Raw genomic sequence first — 27,990 nt, forward strand, 5'->3', positions numbered from 1 at the left:
TTTTTATTTTTTAGATTTTTGATAATTCTTATAACATTCTCAGGATTTATTGGGTTGAGATATATAGAATTCTTGTTAGTTTTTATTTTACGGTCATATGAAATATTTGTTTTAGAGCTGTTATTTTTTTGTTTCTTTTTATGAATTTCTACCATATTTACAAAATTTCTGTTAAAAATTTGCGCGATTTCTTTTGGTTTACTAATTATTTCGTTATTATATTTTAATTGAGTTATATTTTCTCTGGGTTGCTTAAACTTGTTTGAGTTAATTATATTCCATGTAGCTTTTGTACTATTAACAGCGTTATATATGTATTTATAATTTTGTAAGCGTTGAGATTTAATTATAATTTTTTTAAGTAAGTTTGTGTAGATTTTAAATTTATTTTTATCAGTTACAGTTACTTTATTTAATGTATCACGAAAAATGAAATAAATTTGTATTTTCTTAAATCGAATCAACAAAATAAAATAAGTCGCTTCTGTCAACCCAAAAAAAAGTAATCTTATTAATAAGGTTCATTGATTGGTACCTATGAGGATTGAGGAGCTCTACCTACTCATCGTCACTGTATGATAAGTGCTGGCTTGGACTTAGCGGGCCGGCCTCATTTTCTTTTTTGTCCAATAGGTATCAGTTTTGCTTCCAGTGTGGCGGTGTTGTTAGTTTGAGCTGAATTGCTAGACCCAAAACGTGTTTGCATATACAATTATACATATTTTGTTAAAAATTCGGGACAGTCGCCCCGCCCCCATTCGAATTCGCGCGCTGTAACAATCTGTAGTTTTCATTAATAAAGCGTATCAAAATAAAAAACATGAGACCTCAAATATAATATCAGTAACCAATAATCATTAATAAAGCAGCTCACAAAACTTTGCTTAGTATTAACTTTTTTGTAGTTCGTTCAGTAAAACCTCAATTAGAAAAATCTAATGTATCTTCATATTAAAGTTGCCCTCTCTGTATTTCTAGTCGCTCACTTAGTAATTTAGTCGCCCGGATAGTATTTTTATGTCTGAAATGTAATAATCAAAACCCACATTTTGTAAGCTCGTTCTGGATTTTATTATTGATCAATATTCGTCGTTAGTTTGGTAAATTTTTCGCTTACTCAAATTCATACCGCTCAAGGTATTAAAACAGTATGCCATCATCAGTCGCAAAGTTTTTTTTTAGTCGCTCGTTTTATAATTCCCCTTTAACATATGGCAACTTTGTTTTTCCTCCAAAATGGCCGGTGTTGTTTTTGTTAGGTTGAATTGAATGCATTATTGTTTTCTTAGCCATCGTTTATGAGTTCTGTGGCCCTATTAAAGTATTGAAGAGTCGAGTCAAATTCAAGTTCATTCCTTCGTACCTGCTGCTGTTCTGGTTCATCGGAGTTTTGTTCGTTCCTTCGTGAATCGCGAAGAAACTTTCTGTTATGTTCACAAGTGATCTGAGTTTTCTCAATGTGCTGTGTTCTGTGTTTAGTGTTGAAAACTTTGCGAAAAGACGCTTTTGGTGTATAATAATATTATGTGTGTTCATAAGTAAAATTATTAAATTCAAAAGTTTTTGTTTACTTATTTGCATTTCCATGTGCAATGTAGAATTTTTCCAAATACATTGTTTTGAAAATACGTACACCATAAAGATAAATATTTTCAAAATAATGGATTTGAAAAAATTCTACATTGTACATCATAAAAACAATAATTCTTTGAAGGTTATGAGGGCCTATGTGTGCGTGAACTGTGTGTATGTGTGCGTGGACTTTATGTATGTATGTGTGCGTGTACTATGTATGTATGTGAGCGTTACGTACGTAGGTTAAGTACAGGGAATTTAACACCAGGCTATCAATTAGTAGGCTCAAAAATTTGACAGAGAGGGTTCTCTATTTCCTATGTATTACTTTTCTCTATGTTAGAAATCTTGTAGGTTTCGTGTCCAGTGGTTTATTCGTCCAAGTCCCTAAGGGTTCTTACACACGAACAGCATTTTGCTGTCGACGCATGTAACTGCAGTCGACGTCAGAAGGCGACGGCTAGCTGTCGACATGCTGCCGACGTGCTGTCGACGCGTTCGCGGCTGCCGCCGGCAGGTGGCGACAGCTAGCCGCCTTCGCCATTTTGAAGGTCAACTGTCAGTAGTCCAGGAGCTTACACGCACACCTAATGAGTTCCGAACAAATTGATTCGGAATTGCTAAAAAATTAGTGCTGTCAAAAACAATGAAATAATATGGAACTCGAATTTAGAAGGCTACCATAATAAAACATTAAAAAATAGAGCATGGGCGTCGCGTCGGTGTGTGTAGTCTCGTTCTCTATTCAATAACATTTCTTAAACCCACAATGACCGGTTCTTTCTCTTTCGTCGACGACGACGGAGTAAATGCAACAACAGTGTTTCTTCAATGAAATCCATTTTCAACTGGCTGGCTCCTGTACAAAGACGTACGCCGACACGGTCGCCGCAGCAAGCTGTCTACTCGTCGACGTCTGCCGTCGACGTGTCGACAGCTTGCTGCGGGCACGTCGACGGCTAGCTGCCGACAAGTGACGGCGACTGCGGTCGCCTTTGCTGTCGTCAATGTGCTGCTCGTGTGTAAGAGCTCTAACCGATTGATTTTGTTTTGTGTTGACCCGTGCTAGTAATTGGACTGTTTGATTGCCTTTTTATTGACCTCCGCGCGATTACTGAATCATGGCCTCTCAAAATAAATCTTAATTCTTATATTTAATTACAAACTTATCTATCTATACATTGTTAACTGTTTAAGTATTATTTAGTTTGAAGTTTAATTTTTATTGATTTAAAACCTTGTGTAAAGACACTTAATGTGCAATAAAAAAAATAATTTGAAATAAAACTAACTTAATATTATAATATTTATAATAACCAATTACCTGGATCATTGCTACCTAGTTACAATATTTGTATTAAATTGTAATAACGTAGATAAGTGTTTCTTTTAAACGGAAAACAAAAGTTGCTAATGTATTAAAAATAAATAGAAACCTATTATAGGTTTTTATTTAGGTACAATCAAGGATTTAAGAAAGTTATTACGTAGCCAGATCTTACAATAATTGTTTTTAAGCCACAAATATTCCTTAACTATTTCCTAATTAATTCAATAACATATAGTTTATAAATTATAAGTTCCGAATAAATTAAATACCTATTAAACAAGTAAAATTCGAAAGTGACTGTATGATTTTGCATGCATTTCTCGCCTTAACTAGCTAAAGTAATATCATGAGATTTACAATCTTAATATCAACAATAATTATAGAAAGGGCTACTTTTTTCTCAGGAAATTGCACAGTTACCTCGGAATGTGCGATAACAATTTTGTGACCCGAGCGGGCAATCGCTAGTTCAATTTTTACACGAAGCCCCATATAACATTTTGTAGCGATTCTTTATTGGGTTTCAAATTTACTAAAATGCGACGTTGCCAAACGAGCGCTACGGATGCGGGTAAGCTAAGCAATACTCAATCCTAAACGCTTTACATAGAGCTTGGTTTGCTAGGGCAAACATCTACAGAGTGGTGCGCCGACGCTGCTTAGACCCGAAACATGAATGAATGGGGGCGTAGCTTAATCGAGCGTGTGTGTGCAAACAATTTAGGCCCTTAAGGTGTCAAGGCGTCCGAGTCCCCGATAGTACGTCACTACCGTCATATTTTTCTTCCGTTCAGTTAATGTTCTCAAAGCTATATAGGTCTACGCAATACTTTGAGAATAGTAACTGAGTATTATTTATTTATTTTTAACAGAGTTATAAAGTTGCCTTTTTAAACTGTATTTTCTCAATTATTTATTTAATATTGACATAGTATGTTATTCTAATGATGGTAGTTCATTCATGAACATGATTTTGAAATTTTAGCAATTCGAGATAACAATTTATTATTTACTCAATATCTCATTCTAATGATAATAATAATAAGTAAATAAATAATAAAATCTTTGGACAATTTCACACAGCGCCAGCTAGCCCTAAAGCAGGCCTGGCTCACTCCGCGCGGTACATCCGATAATTACCTACAGCGAAGCGCCCCGCCGGCGGGTATTATATCAGTCGAGTGTCACGCGCGCGCCCGTCAGGACGCTGGCGTTCGTTGTAGTACCTAATTCTATGATCGAAGTATTATTTAAAAATGGACATAAAGAGAAAGAAATATTATTGTGCGGCGTTCGGGTGTTTAAATTCGAAAATAAATCTACCGGATTTATCTTTTTTTTCGCTGCCCAAAGATGCTGAAAGGTATGTTGGCCATGTAGGTAATCAATAATTCTTAGGATAGTATAGGAACCTAACCTACCATGACTACTGCTCAGAATGCGTTCGTTCGTTTCAGCCAAATGACGTCCAACAACAGCCACACCACAGCATAGAGCAAAGTAATTTAAACTTAGGCACCACAGTGGCACGCTTGCTTGCTTGCCGCATGTTCGACTTCATACTGGCGTTAGGCCAGCCTCCCTAGACAAGTTGCACTTTTTGATCGAATCCGTCAAAACTACAAAAAAAGGCCATTCGACCATTTTTCGACTGGTTTGCGATTAAAAAGTGCACTTTGTTTCTACCAAAGCGGAGCGGACGGAGGAGTGTTTTCAATAACCAATCATTTCTTTATTTCCACTTCTCCTGTCCGCTCATCACTCATCGCAGCTCCGCCAAGCGCCGCGCCGCCGCCGCTGTCAAATTCTATACAAAAATTTGACTACCCGACACTTAATAATATGTTCTTAATGCTTAATGCGTAGGTACTTAATGATCGAATACGATGAAGACAAATTTTTTGTTTCGGGAAATGAGAGCGCACTCGAGAAGTAACTGCTTATTTAACTAAAACCAACTCACAGTAAGCGGGGTGTACATGGGAATTGTAAAGACTAAATTATATTATTTTTAATTGATGCCGGAAAAAAAGAAAAAAGAACATAGTTAATTACAATAAAAATAAAAGAACTCACTTTTCAAGTGCGCTCTTTTTTCCCGAGACGGTTTTTTTGCGCTGATCTGATATCTAGTTGGTATTTATATTTACATTGTTGATCTAAGGCCCAACACTTCTTTGCTCTGCTTCCCTCTATTTTGCTCCGCTACGCCTTGATCTCATCCTTGGTCCTAGGCCTTGGTGGAAACCGGGCCTTACATTACAGCGCCACGCTACGGTGACAACTGTAAAAAAAAATTGGCCAAAAAGGTTTAGTCCAAGTCTGTACGAAAATTATAGTAAAAAAAGTAAAGTCACAACAAAAAAATAAAAAAGGAAACAAATTGGTTGCTTGCGATTGATAATATTTGTATGAAAATAAGATTGATTTGTTATATTTCTCCAAAAGTCAAAAAGCCATACAGAATGACTGATATCCTATGTAGAATATGCCTGGCACGTGATACTCGTATGTGTACAACGTACAACACGCCACTGGAAGTGCTTTATCGAAAAATCACAAATATACCTGTAAGTTAGCTTTTCTTCTTTTAGTTGTATGTTTATTTAAGTTTCCTTTGTTTTTCTGGTCCCTATTCATAATCAAATTGTAATAAACATTTCCTGTAAGTATTATTTATTTACTAAAAATGTTTGAAGTTTTCTATGTAATGTGTTTGTATTAAAAAAAATAGTTTATGTAAGTTTATTATACTTTTTCTGGTATCTACCCATAGTACAAGCTTTGCTTAGTTTGGGACTACATAAATGCAGTGTAAAAATTGTCCAAGGATATTTGTTTATTATTTATTTCTGATTCAAAGAGAACAAACACTTATCTTCACATGATTTAGCAAACAATACTATGACAGGACCTTGTATAATAAATTAGTCATCTATTACCTACACATAGCTACTATGATTATGTCTGTAGCAATTACACTAAATAAACTGCAATAATTAAAACATTCTCAGCACTTGCCTATATGTTTGTCTCGAAGTGCTGGTAGGGCCCAAAAGATAAGGAGACATGTCAAGTGATAAGGATCTAAACTGAATAAATATTTTTGATTTTGATTAATTTTCAGCTTAAAACAAAAGACGGAAGACCACACATGGTGTGTTACGTCTGCTACCATTTATTAAGCAAGTATCACAAATTCATTGAAAGTGCCGTTAAAACTGACAAAGTTCTTCAACGACTATGTAGCAGTGGTATACAGGTATATTTTAATAATTGTTTTACGAATAGTCCGTTGAATGGATTATTCCACTTTGTTCATCTGGGTGAAGAAACTTTCACAATGAAAAAAAACTAAATGTGACGCCAGTTATATAATACATTCCTTTATTTTTTTAAAAGAAACAGAACTGCATTCAAAGATTTTCGATTTTTTTTCCAAAAATCACTACCATACCATAAAATTTTCTGTACATAATTAAAATAATTTAAGATCCTTTCATTTGATTTATGAAGTTTGTTAGAGAGATTTCCTCCTTATACTTAACCCTAACGATCAATGCAATAAAAATATAGGATGTCATTTTTAACAGATTTTAGTTGGTTTGATTAAAATACATAATATTATTAAGTTTAAAATGTTACTATCTTTTCAGTTAACCGAGCAGCATATTGCAGCGATAGACAAGGCTTTCTTACTCACACCATTAACTAAGTCACGCGTTATAAATGTAAACGCAATAAGCGATTCAGATGGAGTCAGTATAGAAGTGGCTGAAGTCAAGAGAGAAATTGAAGAAGATAAGCCTATATATTATGAGGTGGAAGTTAAAGAAAAAGCTGGTTCTTTAGGTTTTGACGGTATAAATAATACAGAACATAGTTCAAAACAGTACGCTTGTACTATCTGTGGTCATTGCTTGCTCACCAAGTAAGTATCCTACTTATATGCATATCTAAAAATATGTATTATTCCATTGTACCTACCACCATGTTTTAAGCAAATACAATTATTTGATTTGGTAGTATTCAGAGAAGAATGAAAATACATTTATTTGGCTCACATTATTAAGTAACTACAAATTACAAAACTTAACTATAACTTAGATTAATAAAGCTTTATTAATCTAAGACTATAAATAAATTAATAATTAAATGAGTAAAACGCTATAGTAGAGAAATCAATTTTTAAGCTTCTAGTCCTAAATTTCTTCTTGTCGTGTCGACAACAAACCTATTCAGTGTCAGCCCAAAACTGCTACAAGAGTGGCGTTGTCAGTAGCATTAATCAAGTCTTGCGTGCAGTTGTTTGGGCACGCAGGGCATTCCTAAAATAGATTGAATAATATTCATATTATCTCATAATGAAAACAAATATTTGCTGAGGGCGCCTTTTCAGCATGTTGAGTTAAATATGTATGCACCTAAATGTTATATGCTGAATAAAGTAATTCTATTCTATTTTCAGAGCTGAAGCTAGGAAGCACTACAAATGGCATGGCACCTCCGAAGAACCCTATCTGGACTGTCTGAATTATTTATTTGGTAAGAAATCCAATCTGTCCTAAAGTCCCTTTAATTCACGTTCGTAACTGACCTTTGGTAACCAGATACGAACAGAGAAAACAAACCATTTCCGTAGCTGGTTATGCAACATAATTACAAAAACGACAAGTAAATGCCATTCTCGTAACTGCGTATCAAGCAACAAAAAAATCCATGTTCGTATCTGGTTACCAAAGGTCAGTTACGAACGTGGATTAAAGGCTAAAGTCCGGTCGCCGAGCAGATAGAATTTCGTCCAACGACCTCATGCTACCCATCCTTATCACTCGCACGTAATTATATTGCTGTCGCGACTGTGCGACGAACGGCCGCAGTGTGAGTGCGAGTGATCGAATCCTACATTAATTCTAGGGGCAGCTAGTTTAATAATGTTTTAATGGTTATAGGCGCTCCACCAACTGTGGAAGTCACTATGCAACCTATCACGGCGCTAACTGACAGCCAAGAAGTAATAAAGGCGCCAACTGACCACAAAGAAGCACTACCGGCGCCAACTGGCAGCATACAAGCACTAACGGCATCAACTGGCAGCGTACAAGCAGTGACGGCGCCAACTGGCAGCAAAGAATCACTAACGGCACAAACAGGCACCATACAAACAGCCACTGCACCAACTTACAGCATACAAGTGGTGACGGCGCCAACTGACAGCATACAAGTGGTGACGGCGCCAACTGACAGCAAAGAAACACTAACGGCACAAACAGGCACCACACAAACAGCCACTGCACCAACTTACAGCATACAAGCGCTGACGGTGCCAACTGACCACAAAGAATCAAGTGACAGGAATGAAGCACTAACGGCGCCAACTGACAGCATACAAGTGGTGACGGCGCCAACTCATAGCAGAGAAGTGCTGAAGTCTCCGCAAACTATCGTAGCGTCCGACACTAGTCCAACGAAGATTGAAAATGATGAAGGTAAGTATATAAGTTTTTTGTTAATTAAAACCAAATAGACTAAGAGCTAGTGAACGCCATGTCCAAATATTATACATAAAAATCAGATTTAATGGTATAACGTTAGTAGAATTACAGTCTTTTGAATATACAGAAAAAGCCACCGTAAAAGTTAGACTTACGTTATACTATAAAATCAGATTTTTATGTATAATATTTGGGCAATAATTAGAAGTATTTTCCCCAACAGCCAGACAGTTTTGACAGTTCCAACTCCTTGCCAGACAGTTTTTTTAGGGTAGCTCCCAAAGCCACCACGACCCAAACTTCATAATTCACCAACATTATATCCTATATTGGGAGCATACACTGACAAACTTTCAGCTTTTATAAAATGACGTAGGTCTGGCGTTCACTAGCTCTTAGTCTAAAATACCTAAGGGCCCTTACCCAAGAAAATCCAGTTTCAAGGAAAACTATAACGGTTCAGATAGATCAGTTAGTTTAAGAGTAATAGTCGTTCAACTCAAGTATTAGAAAATTTCTTACCTAATAAAAAATCCTTTGAAGAAAACATTAAGACTTTATGTTTTGAAGTGATTTTAGATGAAGTAATTGCTTGGCTGAGTTTCTTGTGCTGCTTCTTCTCAGCACTGGGCCACTTATTGTTCTGAAGCAGTGGTGGGGTGCTGGGAGGTGTTGTTAAAAGCCTACTATTACACTCGACATCAAATAAATCGCACCTCCCGCGACAAGCACTTTCAAACGTAGGTATGCATCCCCACTTCCCACCAATATTGGCACCATTTATAAGCCTAGTTCTAATCTTCACTTCATTAAAAGAAAGGTTTTTACCCCAAAAATATGTCTTTAGAAGGATCCAGATCACTTCTTCAAAAAATAGGTAGTTACGCATTAGCCAACTTTTATGGCTATAAAACTGTTAAGTCGGGATAAATCGCTATCCATCTGTTAAAGAGGACACGTGTGATCATTATTTGGTTTTATAACCATAATATTTGATCTAATTGATCCCAGAGGTGAGCCCAAAGTGAGGTCTTTATTCAAGTCACATTTATGGTATATGATAATCATTTATTTAGAAATTAAATGTGTTTTTCTTTAAAGATATTTATTGAGCTTTCAAATAACACCAATATTGTTGGGGCACTATGATTGTGTCAGAAGAAAATCTTTAAAGTTCGCGTCGCGGAAGGTGCGGCGTCTTACCTATCAATAAATATATAAATAAATATAAATATAAAACCTTGTATCGCAAAACAAAATTTAAGAAATAACTATAATATTGTAGTAAAGGTAATCGAGGGGCAACTACGGAATCCTACAGTGCGCGTGCCACGACACGCACTTGGCTGTTTTATTACCTATTTTACTGTTTCAATTTTATTTTATCTATCTTATTTGAAATCTTTTGTGAACCATCGTTTATTTCTTTTTACAGAGATGCCTCAGAAAGAAGATATGGACGAAAAATCAAATTTACCCGAAGAACTAAAAGATGAATCGCCAAAAATTTACAAAAACGAAAAAGAATTAATGATAGAAATGAAAATAGACGTCTATAAAAAAATTGTGAAACCAAAGAATATAATAAAGAAAAAAGAAGAAACTGCGAAACCAAATAATACAATAAAGAAAAAAGGAAAAGCAACTAACAGTGAAGTGACTATAAAAAAGAAAAAACTCACTAAAAACATGAAACCAAATAGAAAAAATGAAACAAAATTAACCGTTAGTAATAATTTAAGCGAAAACGAGGTATATTGTGACGTCCCATTACTTAAATCGGATGACCCGTTAGACACAAATTATAAAGATAATACACCAAATACAGATAAATTAGACAGTTCAGACACGAATATGGACACGGAAGATATAGAACAAAATGATGAAAATGAAACGAAAAATATTACAGCAACAGAAAAAACATTTCCATGTGATACTTGTAAAAAAGTCTCCCCAAGTAATGCGAGGTTGAAACGCCATAGACGTGTGCACACGGGCGAGAAACCATTCTCATGCGAACATTGCTCGAAAACATTCGCAGAAAAATGTAACCTAAGTCGACATTCCCGAATCCATTCCGGAGAAAAGCCATTCGAGTGCGATCTCTGCGGAAAATGTTTCTCGATTAAAACTCACTTGAGCGTTCACTTACTCACGCACAATAATTCTAGTAAAATACAAACTAAAAGCACTGTGTCGTGCGATGCTTGTGGAAAAATATACACGCACAAAATGAATTTAGCACGGCACATTTCAACAAAGCACGCCAGGACACATACAGGTGAAAAAAATGAAAAACCGTTCTCATGTAACTATTGCGATTACAAGACTGCTGTAAAATCAGCTTTAATTATACATATACGGACACATACAGGTGAAAAACCGTTCTCATGTAACTATTGCGATTACAAGACTGCTGTAAAATCTCATTTAATTAGACATATACGGACACATACAGGTGAAAAACCGTTCTCATGTAACTATTGCCATTATAAGACCACTCGAAAATCAACTTTAATTAGACACGAAAGGACACATACAGGTGAAAAAAATGAAAAACCGTTCTCATGTAACTATTGCGATTACAAGACTGCTGTAAAATCAGCTTTAATTATACATATACGGACACATACAGGTGAAAAACCGTTCTCATGTAACTATTGTGATTACAAGGCTGCTGTAAAATCAGATTTAATTAAACATATACGGACACATACAGGTGAAAAACCGTTCTCATGTAACTATTGTCATTACAAGGCTGCTGTAAAATCAGCTTTAATTAAACATATACGGACACATACAGGTGAAAACCCGTTCTCATGTAACTATTGTGATTACAAGACTGCTGTAAAATCTCATTTAATTAGACATATACGGACACATGCAGGTGAAAAGCCGTTCTCATGTACCTATTGTCATTACAAGACTGCTAAAAAAGGTAGTTTAAATACTCATATACGGACACATACAGGTAAAAAGCCGTTCTCATGTAACTATTGTCATTACAAGACGGCTGTAAAATCAGATTTAATTATACATATACGGACACATACAGGTGAAAAACCGTTCTCATGTAACTATTGCAATTATAAGACCACCGTAAAATCAAGTTTAATTAAACACGAAAGGACACATACAGGTGAAAAACCGTTCTCATGTAACTATTGCAATTATAAGACCACTCAAAAATCAACTTTAATTAAACACGAAAGGACACATACAGGTGAAAAACCGTTCTCATGTAACTATTGTCATTACAAGACTGCATATAAAGATGTTTTAGTCCATCATATACGGATACATACAGGTGAAAAACCGTTCTCATGTAACTATTGCAATTATAAGACCACCGTAAAATCAATTTTAATTAAACACGAAAGGACACATACAGGTTAAAAACCGTTCTCATGTAACTATTGCCATTATAAGACCACTCAAAAATCACATTTAATTAAACACGAAAGGACACATACAGGTGAAAAACCGTTCTCATGTAACTATTGTCATTACAAGGCTGCTGTAAAATCAGATTTAATTAAACATATACGGACACATACAGGTGAAAAACCGTTCTCATGTAACTATTGCCATTACAAGACTGCTGTAAAATCAGGTTTAATTAAACATATACGGATACACACAGGTGAAAAACCGTTCTCATGTACCTATTGTCATTACAAGACCGCATCAAAATGTAATTTAACTGCTCATATACGGACACATAAAGGTGAAACACCGTTCTCATGTAACTATTGTCATTACAAGACTGCTAAAAAAGATAATTTAATTAGACATATACGGACACATACAGGTGAAAAACCGTTCTCATGTAACTATTGCCATTATAAGACTACTAAAAAATCAACTTTAATTAAACACGAAAGGACACATACAGGTGAAAAACCGATTTGAGGTAAACAGTCACTATAGAAAAAAATTCTTCAGTAATTATTTCAGTCGGTTGTAGGTATAGTTAGTAGTATAAAAGCAGTAAAAGATGTAGCTAAAAGTCTTTGGTGTAAGTAGGTAGGTATACTATACAGGGTGTAAACGATAAGTGATCTCACTCGATTATTTCTAAACTATACAAGATATTGAAAAATTGATTACTGACCCTGAAAGTGCTTACCGCGTACGTGCTTACCCAGTTTTTGGATATCTTGTATAGTTTTTAATATTATGTGGTTTTACTAAATGTATGGAAGCTGGAAACATTGAATTTTCGGATAGATCCATTTATTTTGTAACCTATTATTGGTACCGTTGGATAGAGCTCGGGAAGCACTTTCAGGATCAGTAACCAGTTTTTGGATATCTTGTGTAGTTTAGAAATAATCGAGTGAGATCACTTATCGTTTCCATCCTGTAAAGGGAGGCACACAGAAAAGGCCTAAGTTACCAACAACGAGAACCGAACATAGGACCACTTATGGCAATGTTAGTAGGTAGGTACGTCACTACCGTCATATTATTCTTCCGTTCAGTTAATGTTCTCAAAGCTATATAGGTCTACGCAATACTTTGAGAATAGTAACTGAGTATTATTTATTTATTTTTAACAGAGTTATATAGTTGCCTATTTAAACTGTATTTTCTCAATTATTAATTTAATATTGACATAAGTATGTTATTCTAATGATGGTAGTTCATTCATGAACATGATTTTGAAATTACTTACAATTTGAGACAATATTATAGTTATTAATATTAATAGGTATTTTAACTAAGTTCTTTACTAAACAAAAAATACACCGAAACTAATAAAATGTTTTGTTTGTATTAAACACGAACTATTTATTACTAATGAAGTCTTGATTACTATCAATACTAATTTAAGGTTGACTTAAAATGTATATTTTCCATTTTTTTTTGTAATTCATTCTACCACTATAGTTTGTTTTTTTTTATTGTACGAGAAAAATATTTTTGTTTTATATAATTGTTATTGTGTTTAAATTTTGTCCCTGTCTGCATGATACAAATAACATTTAAGTAACATAACGCCTAAATAAAGTTTACTGAACTAAAAAGCTTGTATCATTTTTAAACCTCTACTCCGCTTTGATGGAAACCAGGCCTTAGAAGCGTGAAGAAGCGCTGCAGTGGGCCCATAAGGTTAAACATTCTTTCTTAACTTTCGGTAGGTATATTAACTTTTTGAGTGAGTCACATAACAGCCCGGCCACGCTTGCCGCACGTACGACTATAGTTTTCATACAGCGTTAGGCCTGGTTTCCACTAAAGCGGAGCAGAGCAGAGCGGAGGAGTGTTTTGAATAACCAATCAGATTTCATTATTTCCACTTCTCCTGTAAGTTTAATACAGCTCCGACGCCGAACCGTGCCGCGCAGCCGCCGCTGTTAAAATTTGTAAAAAAAATTGAGGGTCCGATCCGGTACTTCGATCAACAATTCCAACCAGATATCGTCAGCGCAAAAAATATGTCTGGGGAAATAAGAGCGCACTTGAAAAGTTACTTCTTATTTTTAACTAACGCCAACTCACATGACTGTGAATTTTAAAGACTTATTAAATTAAATTGATGCCAGAGGAAAAAGAGCATAATTACAATAAAAAAACTCACTTTCTGATATCTAGTTGGTATTGTTGATCTAAGGGGGCGTCCATAAATTACGTGAGACTTTTAGGGGGGGGAGGGGGTTAACGAAAACCTCACTAAATCTCACGTGGGGGAGAGGGGGGGGTCTCGGAAAATATCACGTAATTTTTCCAGCAAGAAATAGAGTAAAATTGCCAGAAAACTGGGTTATTGAAGTAAAAAAAATGATTTTTTTTATTTATTTATTTATTTATTTATATTAGGAAGACCAGGGTTTACATAATTGATTATTTTACAGTTAATAACACTTGATAACCACTTATAGGTCCCCACAGATAGAATTGTGGTGGATATTTAAAGAAATTATAAAAACAGATAAAATTTATACGATACACGATACACCTAATGTTGTAATAAAGAGATAGTAATTTTACCATATTAGAGTTCCCGTTACCTCATATTTATAATAAACAACATGATAAAAAAAAAAAACTTACATGATAGGCTTGAAAAAACGCTCGCTCAGCAGCCGCCTAAGCGCTGGTATGCTAGTATAGAATAAATCAATATCTAGTTCCTTACTCAGTCTGTTAAATCTGTCGCCAGCACGCCATATAAAGCTATTCTGTCTATAGTTAGTGGTCGCCTTCGGAAGAAAAATAAGTGGATTAAATCTCATGGGCCTTAGAGGCGCCCTCAGAGATATTTTGGCTAGTAGGTGTGGGCAGTCAATTACACCTGTGGCAATCTTTTGCAAATAAGTGACGTCCGCTATCTCGCGCCTCAGTTCCAAAGGAAGAAGGTGGTGTTTTCTGCAGAGGGGTAGGTATTCTGAGGAATTATAAGATTCTTTCATGCGAAAGCAGAGAAATTTCACAAACTTCCTCTGAATACTCTCCAGTCGAGATATGTACACCTGATATCTAGGGTTCCAAACCTGTGACGCATATTCTAAGTGGCTACGGACAAAGGTGCAGTACAAAATCTTCAGTGTTTTAGCCTTAGTAAAGCCAACAGAGCTACGCATCACAAATCCGAGGGCCTGACAGGCTTTGGTTGCGATATTATCGATATGAGAGTCAAATAATAGCTTCATGTCATGCGTTACACCGAGATCTTTAATACTGGTTTTGCGTTCAAGTGAAGTCCCTTTGAGTGTATATGTGGACAAATGAATGGCTTGTTTACGGGAAAAAGTGACCGCAAAACATTTAGAGGGATTAAGATCAAGTTGGTTGCAAAAGCAGTAATATTCCAAGCGCAACAGATCGGCCTGGAGAGCATCAGCATCTTCTTTTGACGAAATTGTAGTAAAAATTTTCATATCGTCAGCGAAGCAAAGAAGACGAGATGAGTGGAGGCACGAGTTTATGTCATTTACGAAGATTAAAAATAATAAAGGGCCCAGTAGCGATCCTTGGGGTACACCACTGGGTATGGGCACCCAACTGGACATATAGTTGCTGACTACCACAGCCTGAGTACGATTTGAGATATATGAGGTTAACCACCTGAGTAAATCACCTCTAATGCCGATTTTTTGTAATTTCGATAAAAGGATACCGTGGTTTATACGATCAAAACATTTGCTGTAATCTGTATATATGACATCGATCTGTTTCCCGTTGTCCATTGCCTCGGTAATATAGTCATTAAGAACGACCAAATTCGATACTGTCGATCGTCCCCTCAGAAAGCCGTGTTGATAATCACTAAATGCGGTCTTAAGTGAAGCATAGATTTGGTCGTACACTATTTTTTCAAATACCTTTGAAATTATACAGAGTTTAGAGATCGGCCTGTAATTTAAGACGTCAACCTTGGACCCCTTTTTATGAACTGGTGTGATGAAAGCTGATTTCCAAATCCCAGGCACTGAGCACTCGAGGAGAGATTTTAGAAAGAGGAGACAAATTGGTAAAGATAATGCCTCGGCACAGTTAATTAAGATCGGTGCGGACAGAAGATCAGGGCCAGCCGATTTGGAGGGATCCAGTTTTGAGAGTAGCTTCTGAACTACGGTTTGGTCGATCTCTATTGAGGAGACATCGCACGCACTACCGCCAGATAGGTCATTTGGGGACATTACATGTTGGTCTAGCGGTGACAAAGGAATGTTGGGGTCTAAAAAAGTAGATTTGAAATAATCCGAGAATGCATTACAGATATTTTCACCTGTGTCGACCATGGCATCCTCATACTTCATGCTGCTGGGCATGGAGTTACAGTTGCGGCGCGACTTAATGTAAGACCAAAAATGTTTGGGATTGGTTCTAATAGAATCTTCTACAGATGAAATGTAATTATTATAACAAAGCGATTCGATGGTTTTTACTCTTTTACATAATACTTTATAGGATTCAAGGTCGCATCTGTTTTTATAAATTTTGTATTTATGTTGATACTTGCGCTTTTCTTTAATGGCTTTAATTAGTGATGGGGAGTACCATTTAGGGTTTGAGTTGCTATAGACCAACTTGTGAGGGATATATTTATCCCGTAGGGCATTTAGAATCGAGTAAAAAGAACTAACTGCACTCTCAAGCGACACATCCAGAAACTTACCAGACCAATCAATGCCAGATATTTCCTCATTCATGGAATCATAATCAGCTTTATCATACCTGTAGCGTATTGATGGCGATGTCTTAAGAGGGTCATAGGCTGAAAAACATAAAGAAACCGTCAAGGCGCTGTGGTGGGGATCTATAGGTACCAAGGGGTCGTCACATTCACTAACTATTACTTCTTCATTCGACAATACTAAGTCTAGAATTCTTCCGTACGAATTAATAATACCATTATATTGTCGGAGGTGACACGTATTGAGTTCGTCGATTAATAGTTGTTCATCCGGAGTACGATAGTTGTTAGGGGAAAAAGAACCCATGGCATCGGGGAGCCAAGCTATACCACTAAGATTAAAATCACCAATAATAAGAAAAGTGTCGAACGGGTGAGCTAAAATAATGTCACTTAATTTAGTTAAAAAATTAGATAGTTGCAGAGAGAAGGTGTTGCCACGGTTTTGATTACACAAATATAATACACATAGGTGAATTCTATTAACTTTTTTGGTATTTTTACATTTAACCGTTAATGTTATCCACAAATCCTCAGCGGAGGACTGGAATTGCTGTTGTGTAACAACAGATAACTCTTTACGCGTTGCCACCAACACACCACCGCCGCGACCCTGTCCCGTAAGGGCATAGTCCCGGTCCCGCCTCCAGACCACATACCTACTGTCGAATAACTCCGTGTCAGATACACTATGCACTAACCAGGTCTCAGTAAGAACGACTACGTCATACGATTGTAAAAGTAGGTTACGAGAAAAAGATATAGTTTTAGATCTTAGTCCGCGCACATTCTGATAGTAAAGTGATAGTTGACGTTCCCTATTTAAATTAGCACTGTTATTCATTACAGAATGCCGATTGATAGCAATTGCATAGTAGCCATATAGAAACATAGCACCACAACATTAGATTAATATAATCTAAGACCACAACGAATAAAACACAGCCCAATGGCGAGCGAATATTTCCAACCCGGCAGACGCGCGAGCGCAAGCGATCCGGAGTAGTAATGAGAACGACGGCGTACGCAGGTAGAAGCGATATGCAAATTAGGCGCAGTGTTGTAGCAAAAAATGTGACAGTGCGACGGGACGGAAAGCGACAACATGATCTATAGACAGTGGGCGTGAGCGAGAGAAGTATAGGCATGGCGACACGCAGTCTAAGCAGAAACAACCCGTTGCGTAAAGTTGAATTGGTGTAGACTAGATAACAAAAGAGCGGTGTTCGGGTACGACTGCGGCCACTGGGCAAAGCAGAGGTTGCAAACCTATTAACAATTGTGTCTGACTTTAAATTAATTAGATTTTGAGACAAGCTAAAGAATATTGTGTCGTTAAATATTAAAAAATGTACAGTAAAAATGATAATTAATTCAACAGTCCAAACAGTTAAGTAAGTTAAACTATGTATGAAGTAGATTAAGAAAGTTTGTTTAAATCATTTTCGGTGTTAATAATCTTAACGTGTGACATGTCGTTCTTTCTTACGTGAATCTTTCCATACTTGACCCAGATATAACGGTAGTCTTTAGCCTTGAGTACAGACTTCGTTTTAGTCAGGAGTTTTTTGTAATCTGGGGTTAGGTGGTCATTGATAAAAACACGTCCAGTGCCGGCGAAGCCTAGATCCTCCACAGATATTGTCTTCAGGGCTCGTGCTGCAGCCACGAATTCTTCCTTTATGTATCGATTGATAAAACACACAATTATTGACCTATCTTTCGAGTCATGTATGGGGATCCGTGACACATAATTTATTTGCGACTTCGGGACAGCGTAATTGATGACCTTGCTGATGGATTCCACAACAGAAAACAGGTTCTCTCCCTTCCTTTGTGGAACTCCTTTAATCTCGATGTTATTGAGGCGGGCCCACTGCTCTCGCGCTGAGGAATCATTCTTGACCTGGTTTAAGACTTCTTGGGTCGTCGTGACAGTTTCCCGTATGTTTACTACTTCAGGAAGCCTCGATTCCACACTGGTCAGTCGGGCAGAGAAATCATCCAGTTTCGCGCTATTGAACTCACAGGATGCTCTGAGATCTGCAATCTCGGTTTTTATTGTCTTGACATCTTCGAGGAGAGTAGGAAGCGAAGAGAGCTGCAACTTAATGCCCCGGATCTCATTCAGAATGACTTCCAGCGATGCCGATTCAGGTGAGGGAGCCGGTGAAGGGCTGGGTGAGGGATTCCTGCAGGCGGGACATTTCCAGGCCGCTCGTCTGTCAGACCGCAATTTGCGATAGGCTGTTTCCGAAATGTTGGCACAGGTGAAATCCAGGTGCCTCTTGCATGATCCACACTGCGCTCCATCATTGAAACTCGAGTTGCACATCGCGCACTTCATGGTTGATTTTAGAGTGAAACGAGAGCACAAAGTTAACAAAAAAGGTTGACAACTACTGGGGTGACTGTTGAGCCGGTGTACGTGTTCCGACAACGAGTGTTCGAGCGGTACTGTTTATGATGATAATGACAATTTATTCTAAACCGTTTAATCAAATTAAACTAAAAATGCCTCCATCTGCATTTGTGAACACTAAAGATGCAGAATAAATGTCGAAATTAAGAAAATTCCAAATTAAAAAAAAAACGTCATCGGCATCGCTATTGCGTAAAAAATTGGCCAAGTGCGTGTCGAGCCACGCGCAGTGTAGGGTTCCGTAGTTGTCTGTCGTTACCACAATATATTTCAGAAGCAAGCAATTACTTCATCTAAAGTCACTTTTCATATTTTCTTCTAAGGAATTTTTACTGGTTAAGAAATTGTATAATACATGAGTCAAATGACTATTACTCTTAAACTAAGTAATGCCTATCTTAACAGTTATAGTTTTCCTTGAAAAAATTCATCCCCACATTACATACTCTAGAAAAAAAATTTTTTTTTTCTTCAAATTTTATTTTATCGTTTTGTCGGCGTGATTAATATACATATACCTTCACAAAATTACAGCTCCCCAGTGCCAATAGTTTCCAAGCGAAACCTCGGACAGACAGACGACAGACAGATCGAAACTATAAGGGTTCCTTGTCAGGACTACGGAACCCCAAAAAATGACATTACATACGTATAAAAATATTATGTATTCGTAGTTAAATTACCAATAGTCAAATTTGACAGATGTCAAATGACAAGTGGTTAAATAACAGAAAAAAATGTTTTTATAACAATGTTTAACTTGACTTTTAGTACATTTTTTAACTATTAGTTTACATTTTATTAATATTTAACCATTAGTAGCAAAATTTAACAATTAGTTATTTTAACTATGAATCAAAAAACTGGTCCTAGGTTGAAGCAATTGCTTGTCTTACTAAACGACGCCGGGAAGCTACGGAACCCTGTACTGCGCGTGGCACGACACTGGGTTACTGATTTTTTCATATAAATCTAATAGACTCGAAGCATAGACATTGCAAAATAATAGGCATTTTATTAAATATCACGTGAGATTAGGGGGGTGGGGGAGGGGTCAGGCAAAATCTCACCAAGGGGGGCGGGGGGGTTGAAAAATGGCCAAAATTGTCTCACGTAATTTATGGACGCCCCCTAAGGCCAACACTTCTTCGCTCTGCTTCGATCCAGTTTGCTACGCTCCGCTTTGGTGGAAACCGGGTCTTATCATCTTATGGGGAAAACTGTAAAAAAAAAACTGGCAAAAAGGTTTAGTCCAAGTCTGTACGAAAATTTTAAAAAAAAAGTAAAGTCACAACAAAAAAAAGTAAACAAATGTTTTTTTTTGGCGGGAAGCTCTCGAGGCGGGAGGTTCAACTTTTTCTTTGCGAGTTAAATAAAATTTAATTAAATAGTTAATCTAACAGTAAATTAGCGGCTGTAGTGGCGAGATGAGTTCTGACAGTGGGGGTAAAGACCCCAAGCATAATACTAAGAAGAGAAAAGTAGATGAAGTACAAGATGATGAGTCTATACATGCACCATTCTACAAGAAGAACCATATACGCTGTTATCCTGATAATTCTCCAGGTTGTGTATTTCCTGTATACATACAAAGCACAAATGACACTGTAAAGTTTGGAAACAAGGACCCTATCTACCTGAATAGCATTTTTAGTCGGTACAACAAGGGAGTCAAAGAAATAAAACGAGTGAATGCAATGCGGTATGCTGTAATTTTTGACAATGCAAAGAATGCTAATGCGTTACTGTTTAACTCAACATTCTTGTCTTCTCATGACATCAAAGCCTTCATCCCTGCGGCAACATCAGAATGCATAGGAGTTATACGATACATTCCCACAGATCTTAGCTGCAAACATCTATTTGACAAACTTCTCAGTTCACAGGAGATCCTGGCAGTCAGAAGGTTCACGAAGCGCACTCCTGAAGGTATCATCCCATTGCAAACTGTATCTCTGACCTTTGCAGGTAATGTACTCCCCGAGCATGTTAACTATGGTCTAAGCATCGTACCTGTAACTGAATACATTAAGCCTGTAATGCAGTGTTATAAATGTATGGCATTTGGTCATACCACCAAATTTTGTAAAAGGAACATCGTATGCTCTATATGTTCACAATCTCACTCATACAAAGAATGTACAAATGCAAACAAACCTCTATGTGTCAATTGTAAAGGCGAGCATATTGCTGTGGCAAGGATTTGTCCAGTTAAACAACAGAAAATTGAAGAAAACAAATATAAAATAATGAACAAAACTACTTTGGGTTCTTTCTTCCCAACTTTAAACAAATCCTTTGCCAAAGCAATAGGTTCCCGACCCCAACAACAAAATGTTAAAGACACTAAAGAGATTAAAAATAAAAACTTGTTGACTGATGTTATCAAGAATGATCAAATTATTAAAGCTATTGTTGATACTTTATTAACTTTTTGTGACAAAGAAAATAGCTTGCCAATTAATTCCTCTAATATCAAAGAAATGTTTTTAAAGAAAGTTTCTCAAAATGGATAGTAAGTCTTTAGTTATTGTTCAACACAATATTCAGAGTCTTAAGCCTAAGACTCCCTTCGTAAGTGAGCTTTTAATTACACTTAATATTGATATTTTAATTCTCAATGAAACTTGGTTAAAATCATCAGATTCAGTAAAATTTATAGGATAAAAAATATTTAGAAATGACAGTGACAATGGTTACGGTGGTGTTGCTATTATTTTATCGGCCATTCTCAGATGAGCTAGTTTTTGCGTGACCGGGCTGTTAAATCGTTAAAAATGACAAATTAGAGACATGCAAGTATTTTTATATGTTACTTAACAACCCCATCCAGTTGTGCATTAAATCATAGGCCTCTATTTTAAGTATTTGTGACTTAATTAATTTCATGAACCTCTGTTCTCTAATTACCGTTACGCGTCCGCACACCGACTTAATGGTAAAACTTGGCTGTAATTTATATATGTCGTATAGATTTGGTTTACTCCATTCAACATTTTAAAGAGTACAAAAGATTGTCTTACGCATAGCAAAATATCTATTCAATAGAACCATTCTGTAAATAATTAGAATTAAAAAACTGCTTGTCCGAGCGAAAGTCCTAATTCCCGTGACGTTTTCTGTTTTTGGGCACACAAGCCTAAATAATAATTATCATTTACGCGCCCGGCGCGAGCCCTTAGTTAGTTCTAGGACCTGTTAGCAAGTAGACGTCTATTGCGTTGGCGTACCGTCGATGAATTGCGTAAGAGTATAATTACCATATCTTTGGTTTACCATGTCCTTATTTTTATACTCGATTTTTGAAGGTAGATCCACGTTGTTAATTTAAATAGATTCAGTACTTTGGCCTTCATACGTTGTAGTAAGACAGTATTTGCATACGCTGAAGATTTTGGAGATTTTGAAGAAAAACTATCGTTTTATAATTTCCATGTACTAATTACCGTATATTTATAATCACCGTTGTATGAAATTATTACCTACAAATTGCACTCACGATTGAATAAGTATGATGATAAAATATGAAATATACCTAGACTTTCGCATAATAACTGTACGGACTTTTCTTCCAATCTGACAATCAAAATTTTAAAAAACTTTCAATAGAGTAATCTCGAAATAGATTCGATTTCATGACAACTGTTCAGCTTCAGTTGCTGCATGGTTGTTGGATTTAAGAGTATATTTTAACCCCTAAGGTGACCCCACAAAAAGAAGTTACCTGGAGTGAAATCGGGGCTTTCTGATGGCCAGGAGATGTCACCCCTGCATGAAACATGTCTCGTACCAGATATTTATTTTTACTATTAGTATAATTGATATTAACATCTTAAATCATTAATTAATTCTAATATAATACCATTAACATCTATCCATAATACCTTTGCCCTAAGAAGATGAGATTTTCCAACAGTAACACTTACCTGGCGTGATCACATTAAGAACAAAAGATAACAAATCAACAGACAATGGGACTTTTCAAGGCAAGAGTGTAATAAGCACTTTGTACCATCCTAAACTGCATCCTACCTGCTTTGTTATGCATAGAAGAAACTTCGTGATATGCAATGGGTACTGGACAGAAGAAGCTTGGAGAACAAACTATATACAAATGGATCCTAAAACCCATGTAGACATGGCATCGACTTAGCCTCGCAAATGTAGAAATACTTTAACGTTTTCAAAATAAAGTTTTAAAAATCTTGAGCTGTGCACCTTGGTTTACAAAGTCCACTGAAGTGATACCAAACGTCAAAGAGGGTGTGGAAAATCCTGTAAAGCTTACAACCAAAGACTAGACCTTCATGCAATCTATTTGCTGCATCGCTTCTAAATTCTAAGAATTCTGCATTTAGGCTCAGGAGAAAGCGAATAGCATCAATCTGAAAACTTCTTCTTCTTCTTTTATTGATGGCGATGAACTTGTGCTTTTTCGCCACTGTTCCGCCAATGTCACGTGCGCAGCTTTTACACAGTGATAGAATCAAATAAAATAAAATAAAAAAAAGTTTTTTTTTCTACAAGACTAAGCGAACTTATCGACCTAAAACAAAAAAGACATCACAAATCACAATCACGAATAAGACAACACAAAAAAGACAAAACACACAAAAATTTTGTACAGCAGGGGTTGGGGAAAGGGTTGGGGGTGGTTTTATGTAACAGAGAATAAAAAAAATATATTAAAAAAAATATTAATAAATTTCGCAAGGCCAATTTTTTCCTTACCTACAAATTAATTTTGTTAATTTTAATGAATTTTGCAAGTGAATTTAAAATAGGACAGCTAATGGTGTTAAGTACACATTTAATATTAGAGGGACGGGGGAAAGTTTTAGGGAGAAAATCGTACAAAGAGGATCCAATTTTAGGACAATTAAAAAAGATATGGTTGGTTGTTCCTTCATCCAGGCCGCACTCGCAAATGGAGCTATCTCTAATGTGTATTTTCGCGAGGTGGACAGGGGTGCACGCATGACCAAGGCGCAGGCGACAGATGATGGAGACCGTTCTTTTTGGTAAGTTCTTATGTCTAAAAAACCAAGGTTTTGAAGGGATATCCTTTTGTATATCAGCGTAATATTTACCAACCATTCTTTTGGAATTTTCCCAATGAGTATTCCACGATGAGTATAAGTGATTTCGAGGGAGAGCGGAGGCATCATGGGCAAATAGCCTATAGTGATCCAGCGAGCCAGAAGATGTAGCAAGTTTAGCGCATGAATCAACTGTTTCGTTGCCTGGGATACCTCGATGGCTTGGGATCCAAGTCAAGACGATATTTAATCCCTCTAGTTTGCATTTAAAGAGAGCTTCTCTGATTTTAAAGATAATGGGAAATTTGGTTTTTGATTTAAAGGGATTAGCTAAAATGGCTTGAAGACAGCTTAGAGAATCGGTGAAAATCAAAGAGTTGTTAAGACGATGGGAGATAGAGTATCGGATAGCCTCTAATATTGCAACCGATTCTCCGGTGAAAACTGATGTTACTGGGGGACATTTAAAACTTAAGGCTATTTTGTACGCAGGTATCCAGACAGCTGCGCCAGTGCAGCCACCTTCGTCCAGCTTGGAGGCATCAGTAAATATCTTGATCCAGCCTTGCCAGTGCTCGGAGACAATATTAACAAATTCTTGACCTGCTGAACAGGAATCCTTATTTATGCCAAAGTTTAAAATAATTGGGGGCTGATAAAGAAGGGATTCAAAGCTGTTTGTGAAAAGGGGATTAAGTGGAATTTTTTCAATTGGAGTGGGCAAACGGGTAAATTTCTGGTAACTTAACAGAATGCATGGCAAATTTCGAGAGGGATCAGAGCTGCTAAGTGAAGAGAGTAGTGTTAATTTCTCATTTAACGGGTGAGAGGAGTTTTGAGAAACTTTTATATAAAATCTGTCACAGAGGTACTGTCTGCGCAAATAGAGGGGAGGCTCCACGCACTCGACTTGCAGAGCATTAATAGGTGAGGATTTCATGGCTCCCAATACTATGCGAAGACATTTAGACTGGGTTTTATTGAGTTTCTCGAGGACGGCTTTGTTACATGGATCTAAAAGGAATGAAGCGTAATCAAAATGGCTACGAACAATAACATTATACAAAAGTTTTTGTGAGTATGGGTGAGCACCCCACCAGGTACCTGAGAGGGCTCGGAGGATATTCAACCCTTTTTCAGCTTTTCCGAGAATATAATTAAAATGTGGAATGCCTGTTAGTCGGGTGTCTAAAATTAGGCCTAAAAACTTCACTTGGTTATCACATGGAATGCTATTGCCGTTTAGTGATATGTCTACATCTGGAATAAAACGTTTTCGGGTAAAGGTGACACAGCAACATTTTGGAACGGATATTGATAATCCGTGGTCTGTCATCCAGTTATTCAGGTACTCCAAAGCTGTATTTAAATGAGAGCTTGCTTCGGGAATAGAGTTGGAGGAATAATACAGGGCAATGTCGTCCGCGTACTGCAGAATGCTGCAAAAAGAGTCCACTGTCCTGTTGAGGTCATATGTATATATGTTATAAAGCAGGGGACTAAGCACAGAGCCTTGCGGGAGGCCTTTCCAGATTAAACGAGGAACAATGGAATCTTGGAATCTCACTGCAATTGACCTAGACATCAATGAATTACAGATGAGACGCACCAGTTTCTCCGGGATACTCAGATGAAGCAGTTTTTGCCTGAGTAATGGGAGCAAAACGTTGTCGTACGCAGAGGCAATGTCCAGAAAAACCCCAACGAGATATTCTTTATTTTTAAAGGCTACTCGGATATCTGTTGTCAATATACTTAAACTATCAAGAGTGCTTAAGCCTTTGCGAAAACCAAATTGGGATAAGGGAAGGATATGGTTGGATTCTAAATGCCATTCAAGACGATTTCTAATCATGTGTTCTACTATTTTAAGAAGGACGGAAGAAAGAGCTATAGGGCGGTAAGAATTGTGATCTGAAGGATCTTTTCCCGGTTTGGGAATTGGAATGACAATCTGTTGTTTCCAAGCTTCTGGAAGAGAACCTTGATCTAAAAACGAGTTAATAATTTTGAGGAAGTACGACTTAGCTCTTTCTGGGGATTTAATTATAAAGGAGTAAGGGACACCATCAATCCCTGGCGATGAATCCTTTAAACCGTCCAAGGCTGACAAAAGCTCTTCAAAGGAAAAGGGCCTATCTAAATAATTGACATGGGGAAGGAAATTACTGGGGGATGGGAAACTATCTATAAATGGGACAAAGGGAGGAGCCAATTTATCAGCGAAATCATTAAGCCAAGTAGAAGGATCGTTTGATGGAGAATTTAATGGGATTAAAGACGTACGGTAACGTTTAATTTGCTTCCATACTATAGAGGAAGGGGTCCTTGGGGACATGCTCTCACAGAACCCAATCCACCCTTTTCTCTTCTTTTTGGCTAAGAATTTCCTGGTTTGGGCAGCCGTTTTTTGATAACAAATGTAGTTCTCCATGGTCATTGACCGGTTGTACCTTTTTTCAGCTTCTTTTCGTTTTTTGACAATGGCAGTACACTCAGCGTCCCACCAAGGGGGTGATATCTTATAGGAAGGGTTTTTTAACACGTTGAGTGCGAAACCAGGTCTATAGACCTTGTGTACGTCTCGCTTACCGTGCGGCTAAGAAAATTATAGTCTTCCTTGTCGTGCGAAAGGCATAACTTCAATTGGGTCCGGTGTAGGAAAGTGATAAATATATATCTATGATGTATTCTTAAAATAGAATCCAATGATGTACCTACCTTAATACCAGGTTTTTAGACCTGGTACCGCACGGAAGTAATAAAATGTCTTCACAATGCGAAACCAGGTCGAAGCGCCTTGTACCCTGCGCACCTGGTACCGCACCCCACGCTAGCTTCATGCAGCCAGTGTTGCCTCGCATTCGTAAGAAACGCACATGTCGACATGGCGTCAAGAGAAACAAACAAAATCAAAACTGCAAATTGATTATAATTTAATTTGATACACGATTTATTGCTAATTTAAATAGTTTTTCGTGACAAATATTTGAAGTTGTAACTAAATGTTATTAAATAATATGTTTTCTTTAAATATAGCTTATTTAAGTATTTATGCACGTATGTCTTATTTGTAAAATATTTAGACTAAATGATTAAAACATCTTTGTTTGTTACTTTTTTAAATTTTTATTAAAACTTAATTCAAACTATCGATATTTGTAATTCACATCCCTAGAATACCCACCAGACTTCCCTACTTCAGTGCGGCACAGGGTGCATAAGCCTTGTATTTTGAATATAGCTATAATTTTTATACTAAAAAAGTTATTCACGAACGCCTTCAGGTGTATGTCAATAAATGCATTATTATTAATATTCAAAGAAAAAAAACACAATATCTATTAACATGAAGCCAAAAATAAAATTAATATATCTTAAATATTACAAGGTCTTTAAGCCTTGTGCCGCCACAATGTAAGTTTTAATACCAGGTTTACCGACCTTGTACCGAAGGAATGGAAAGTATTAGAAAGTTACTGCCGCAGCAAAGGTGTTAAAGGGATGTGTTCTTCTGCTGATGATTGTAGGATGTTAACGAAGTCAGGGTAGATAGAAAGGGCATTTTCATTAGTAACGTTGGGAAGATCTTTTAATTTTTCGTTAACTGACCCATAAAAAGCTAGCCAGTCAGCTTTATTTAATTTGAATTTTAGAAGAGGGGGGAGGCGGTTAGTTGGAGTATTATTATCAAGTAACGAAATTAAAATAGGATAGTGATCGCTCCCGAACGTGCTATTAAGGACGCTCCACGAGAGAAGCGAGGATAAATTTGGAGAGCAAAGAGAAACATCAACGGCAGAAGCAGGATTTTGAGTAGGAGCACACCTTCTGGTTGGACAGCCATTGTTCAAAATATATAGATCTAAATCATCCAAAAGGTCCAAGAGTAATGATCCAGAAGAGTCGGAGTGATAAGAGCCCCATGAGACATGGTGAGCATTAAGGTCGCCCATAATGAGGACTGGAGGAGGAAGGGATAAAAT

General features: G+C 36.8%; 2 protein-coding genes and 1 long non-coding RNA gene across 4 annotated transcripts in view; 2 read left to right on the forward strand and 1 right to left on the reverse strand.

Moving 5' to 3' along the window:
- Nucleotides 1-13,411, forward strand: part of LOC135085268 (zinc finger protein 271-like) — a 195,831-nt gene extending 182,420 nt beyond the window's left edge. The window contains exons 11-12 of the mRNA XM_063980015.1: nucleotides 11,036-11,203; nucleotides 11,876-13,411. Of these exons, the coding sequence (XP_063836085.1) occupies nucleotides 11,036-11,203; nucleotides 11,876-12,312 (605 nt within the window). The 3' untranslated portion in view covers nucleotides 12,313-13,411. The remainder of the gene's footprint in view (nucleotides 1-11,035; nucleotides 11,204-11,875) is intronic.
- Nucleotides 5,316-11,882, forward strand: LOC135085283 (zinc finger protein 891-like). The gene is made up of 7 exons (XM_063980049.1): nucleotides 5,316-5,475; nucleotides 6,033-6,167; nucleotides 6,562-6,836; nucleotides 7,374-7,450; nucleotides 7,858-8,394; nucleotides 9,836-10,681; nucleotides 11,540-11,882. Exons 1-7 carry the CDS (start codon nucleotides 5,317-5,319, stop codon nucleotides 11,794-11,796), a joined length of 2,286 nt encoding a protein of 761 aa, XP_063836119.1. The 5' UTR covers nucleotide 5,316; the 3' UTR covers nucleotides 11,797-11,882.
- Nucleotides 13,412-20,658: 7,247 nt separating the features above from the next.
- Nucleotides 20,659-21,618, reverse strand: LOC135085118 (uncharacterized). Of its 2 annotated transcripts, none has more exons than XR_010260028.1 (2): nucleotides 21,423-21,618; nucleotides 20,659-20,984 (listed from the first exon to the last, which is right to left on the reverse strand). It is a non-coding gene; the product is annotated as an uncharacterized LOC135085118 (long non-coding RNA). The 2 variants fall into 2 exon arrangements; XR_010260029.1 differs by having other exon boundaries at nucleotides 21,397-21,618.
- Nucleotides 21,619-27,990: the final 6,372 nt, after the last annotated feature.

The sequence above is a fragment of the Ostrinia nubilalis genome, chromosome 28 (assembly GCF_963855985.1).
Source record: "Ostrinia nubilalis chromosome 28, ilOstNubi1.1, whole genome shotgun sequence".
NCBI classification, from domain to species: domain Eukaryota; kingdom Metazoa; phylum Arthropoda; class Insecta; order Lepidoptera; family Crambidae; genus Ostrinia; species Ostrinia nubilalis.

Bases quoted from the DNA above. Each gene is read 5' to 3' on its own strand.
- LOC135085283 (XM_063980049.1), top strand. From the start codon at position 5,317: ATGAAAATAAGATTGATTTGTTATATTTCTCCAAAAGTCAAAAAGCCA. The intron at 6,168-6,561 runs GTATATTTTAAT...CTATCTTTTCAG, and splicing joins TATGTAGCAGTGGTATACAG to TTAACCGAGCAGCATATTGC. The intron at 7,451-7,857 runs GTAAGAAATCCA...TAATGGTTATAG, and splicing joins CTGTCTGAATTATTTATTTG to GCGCTCCACCAACTGTGGAA.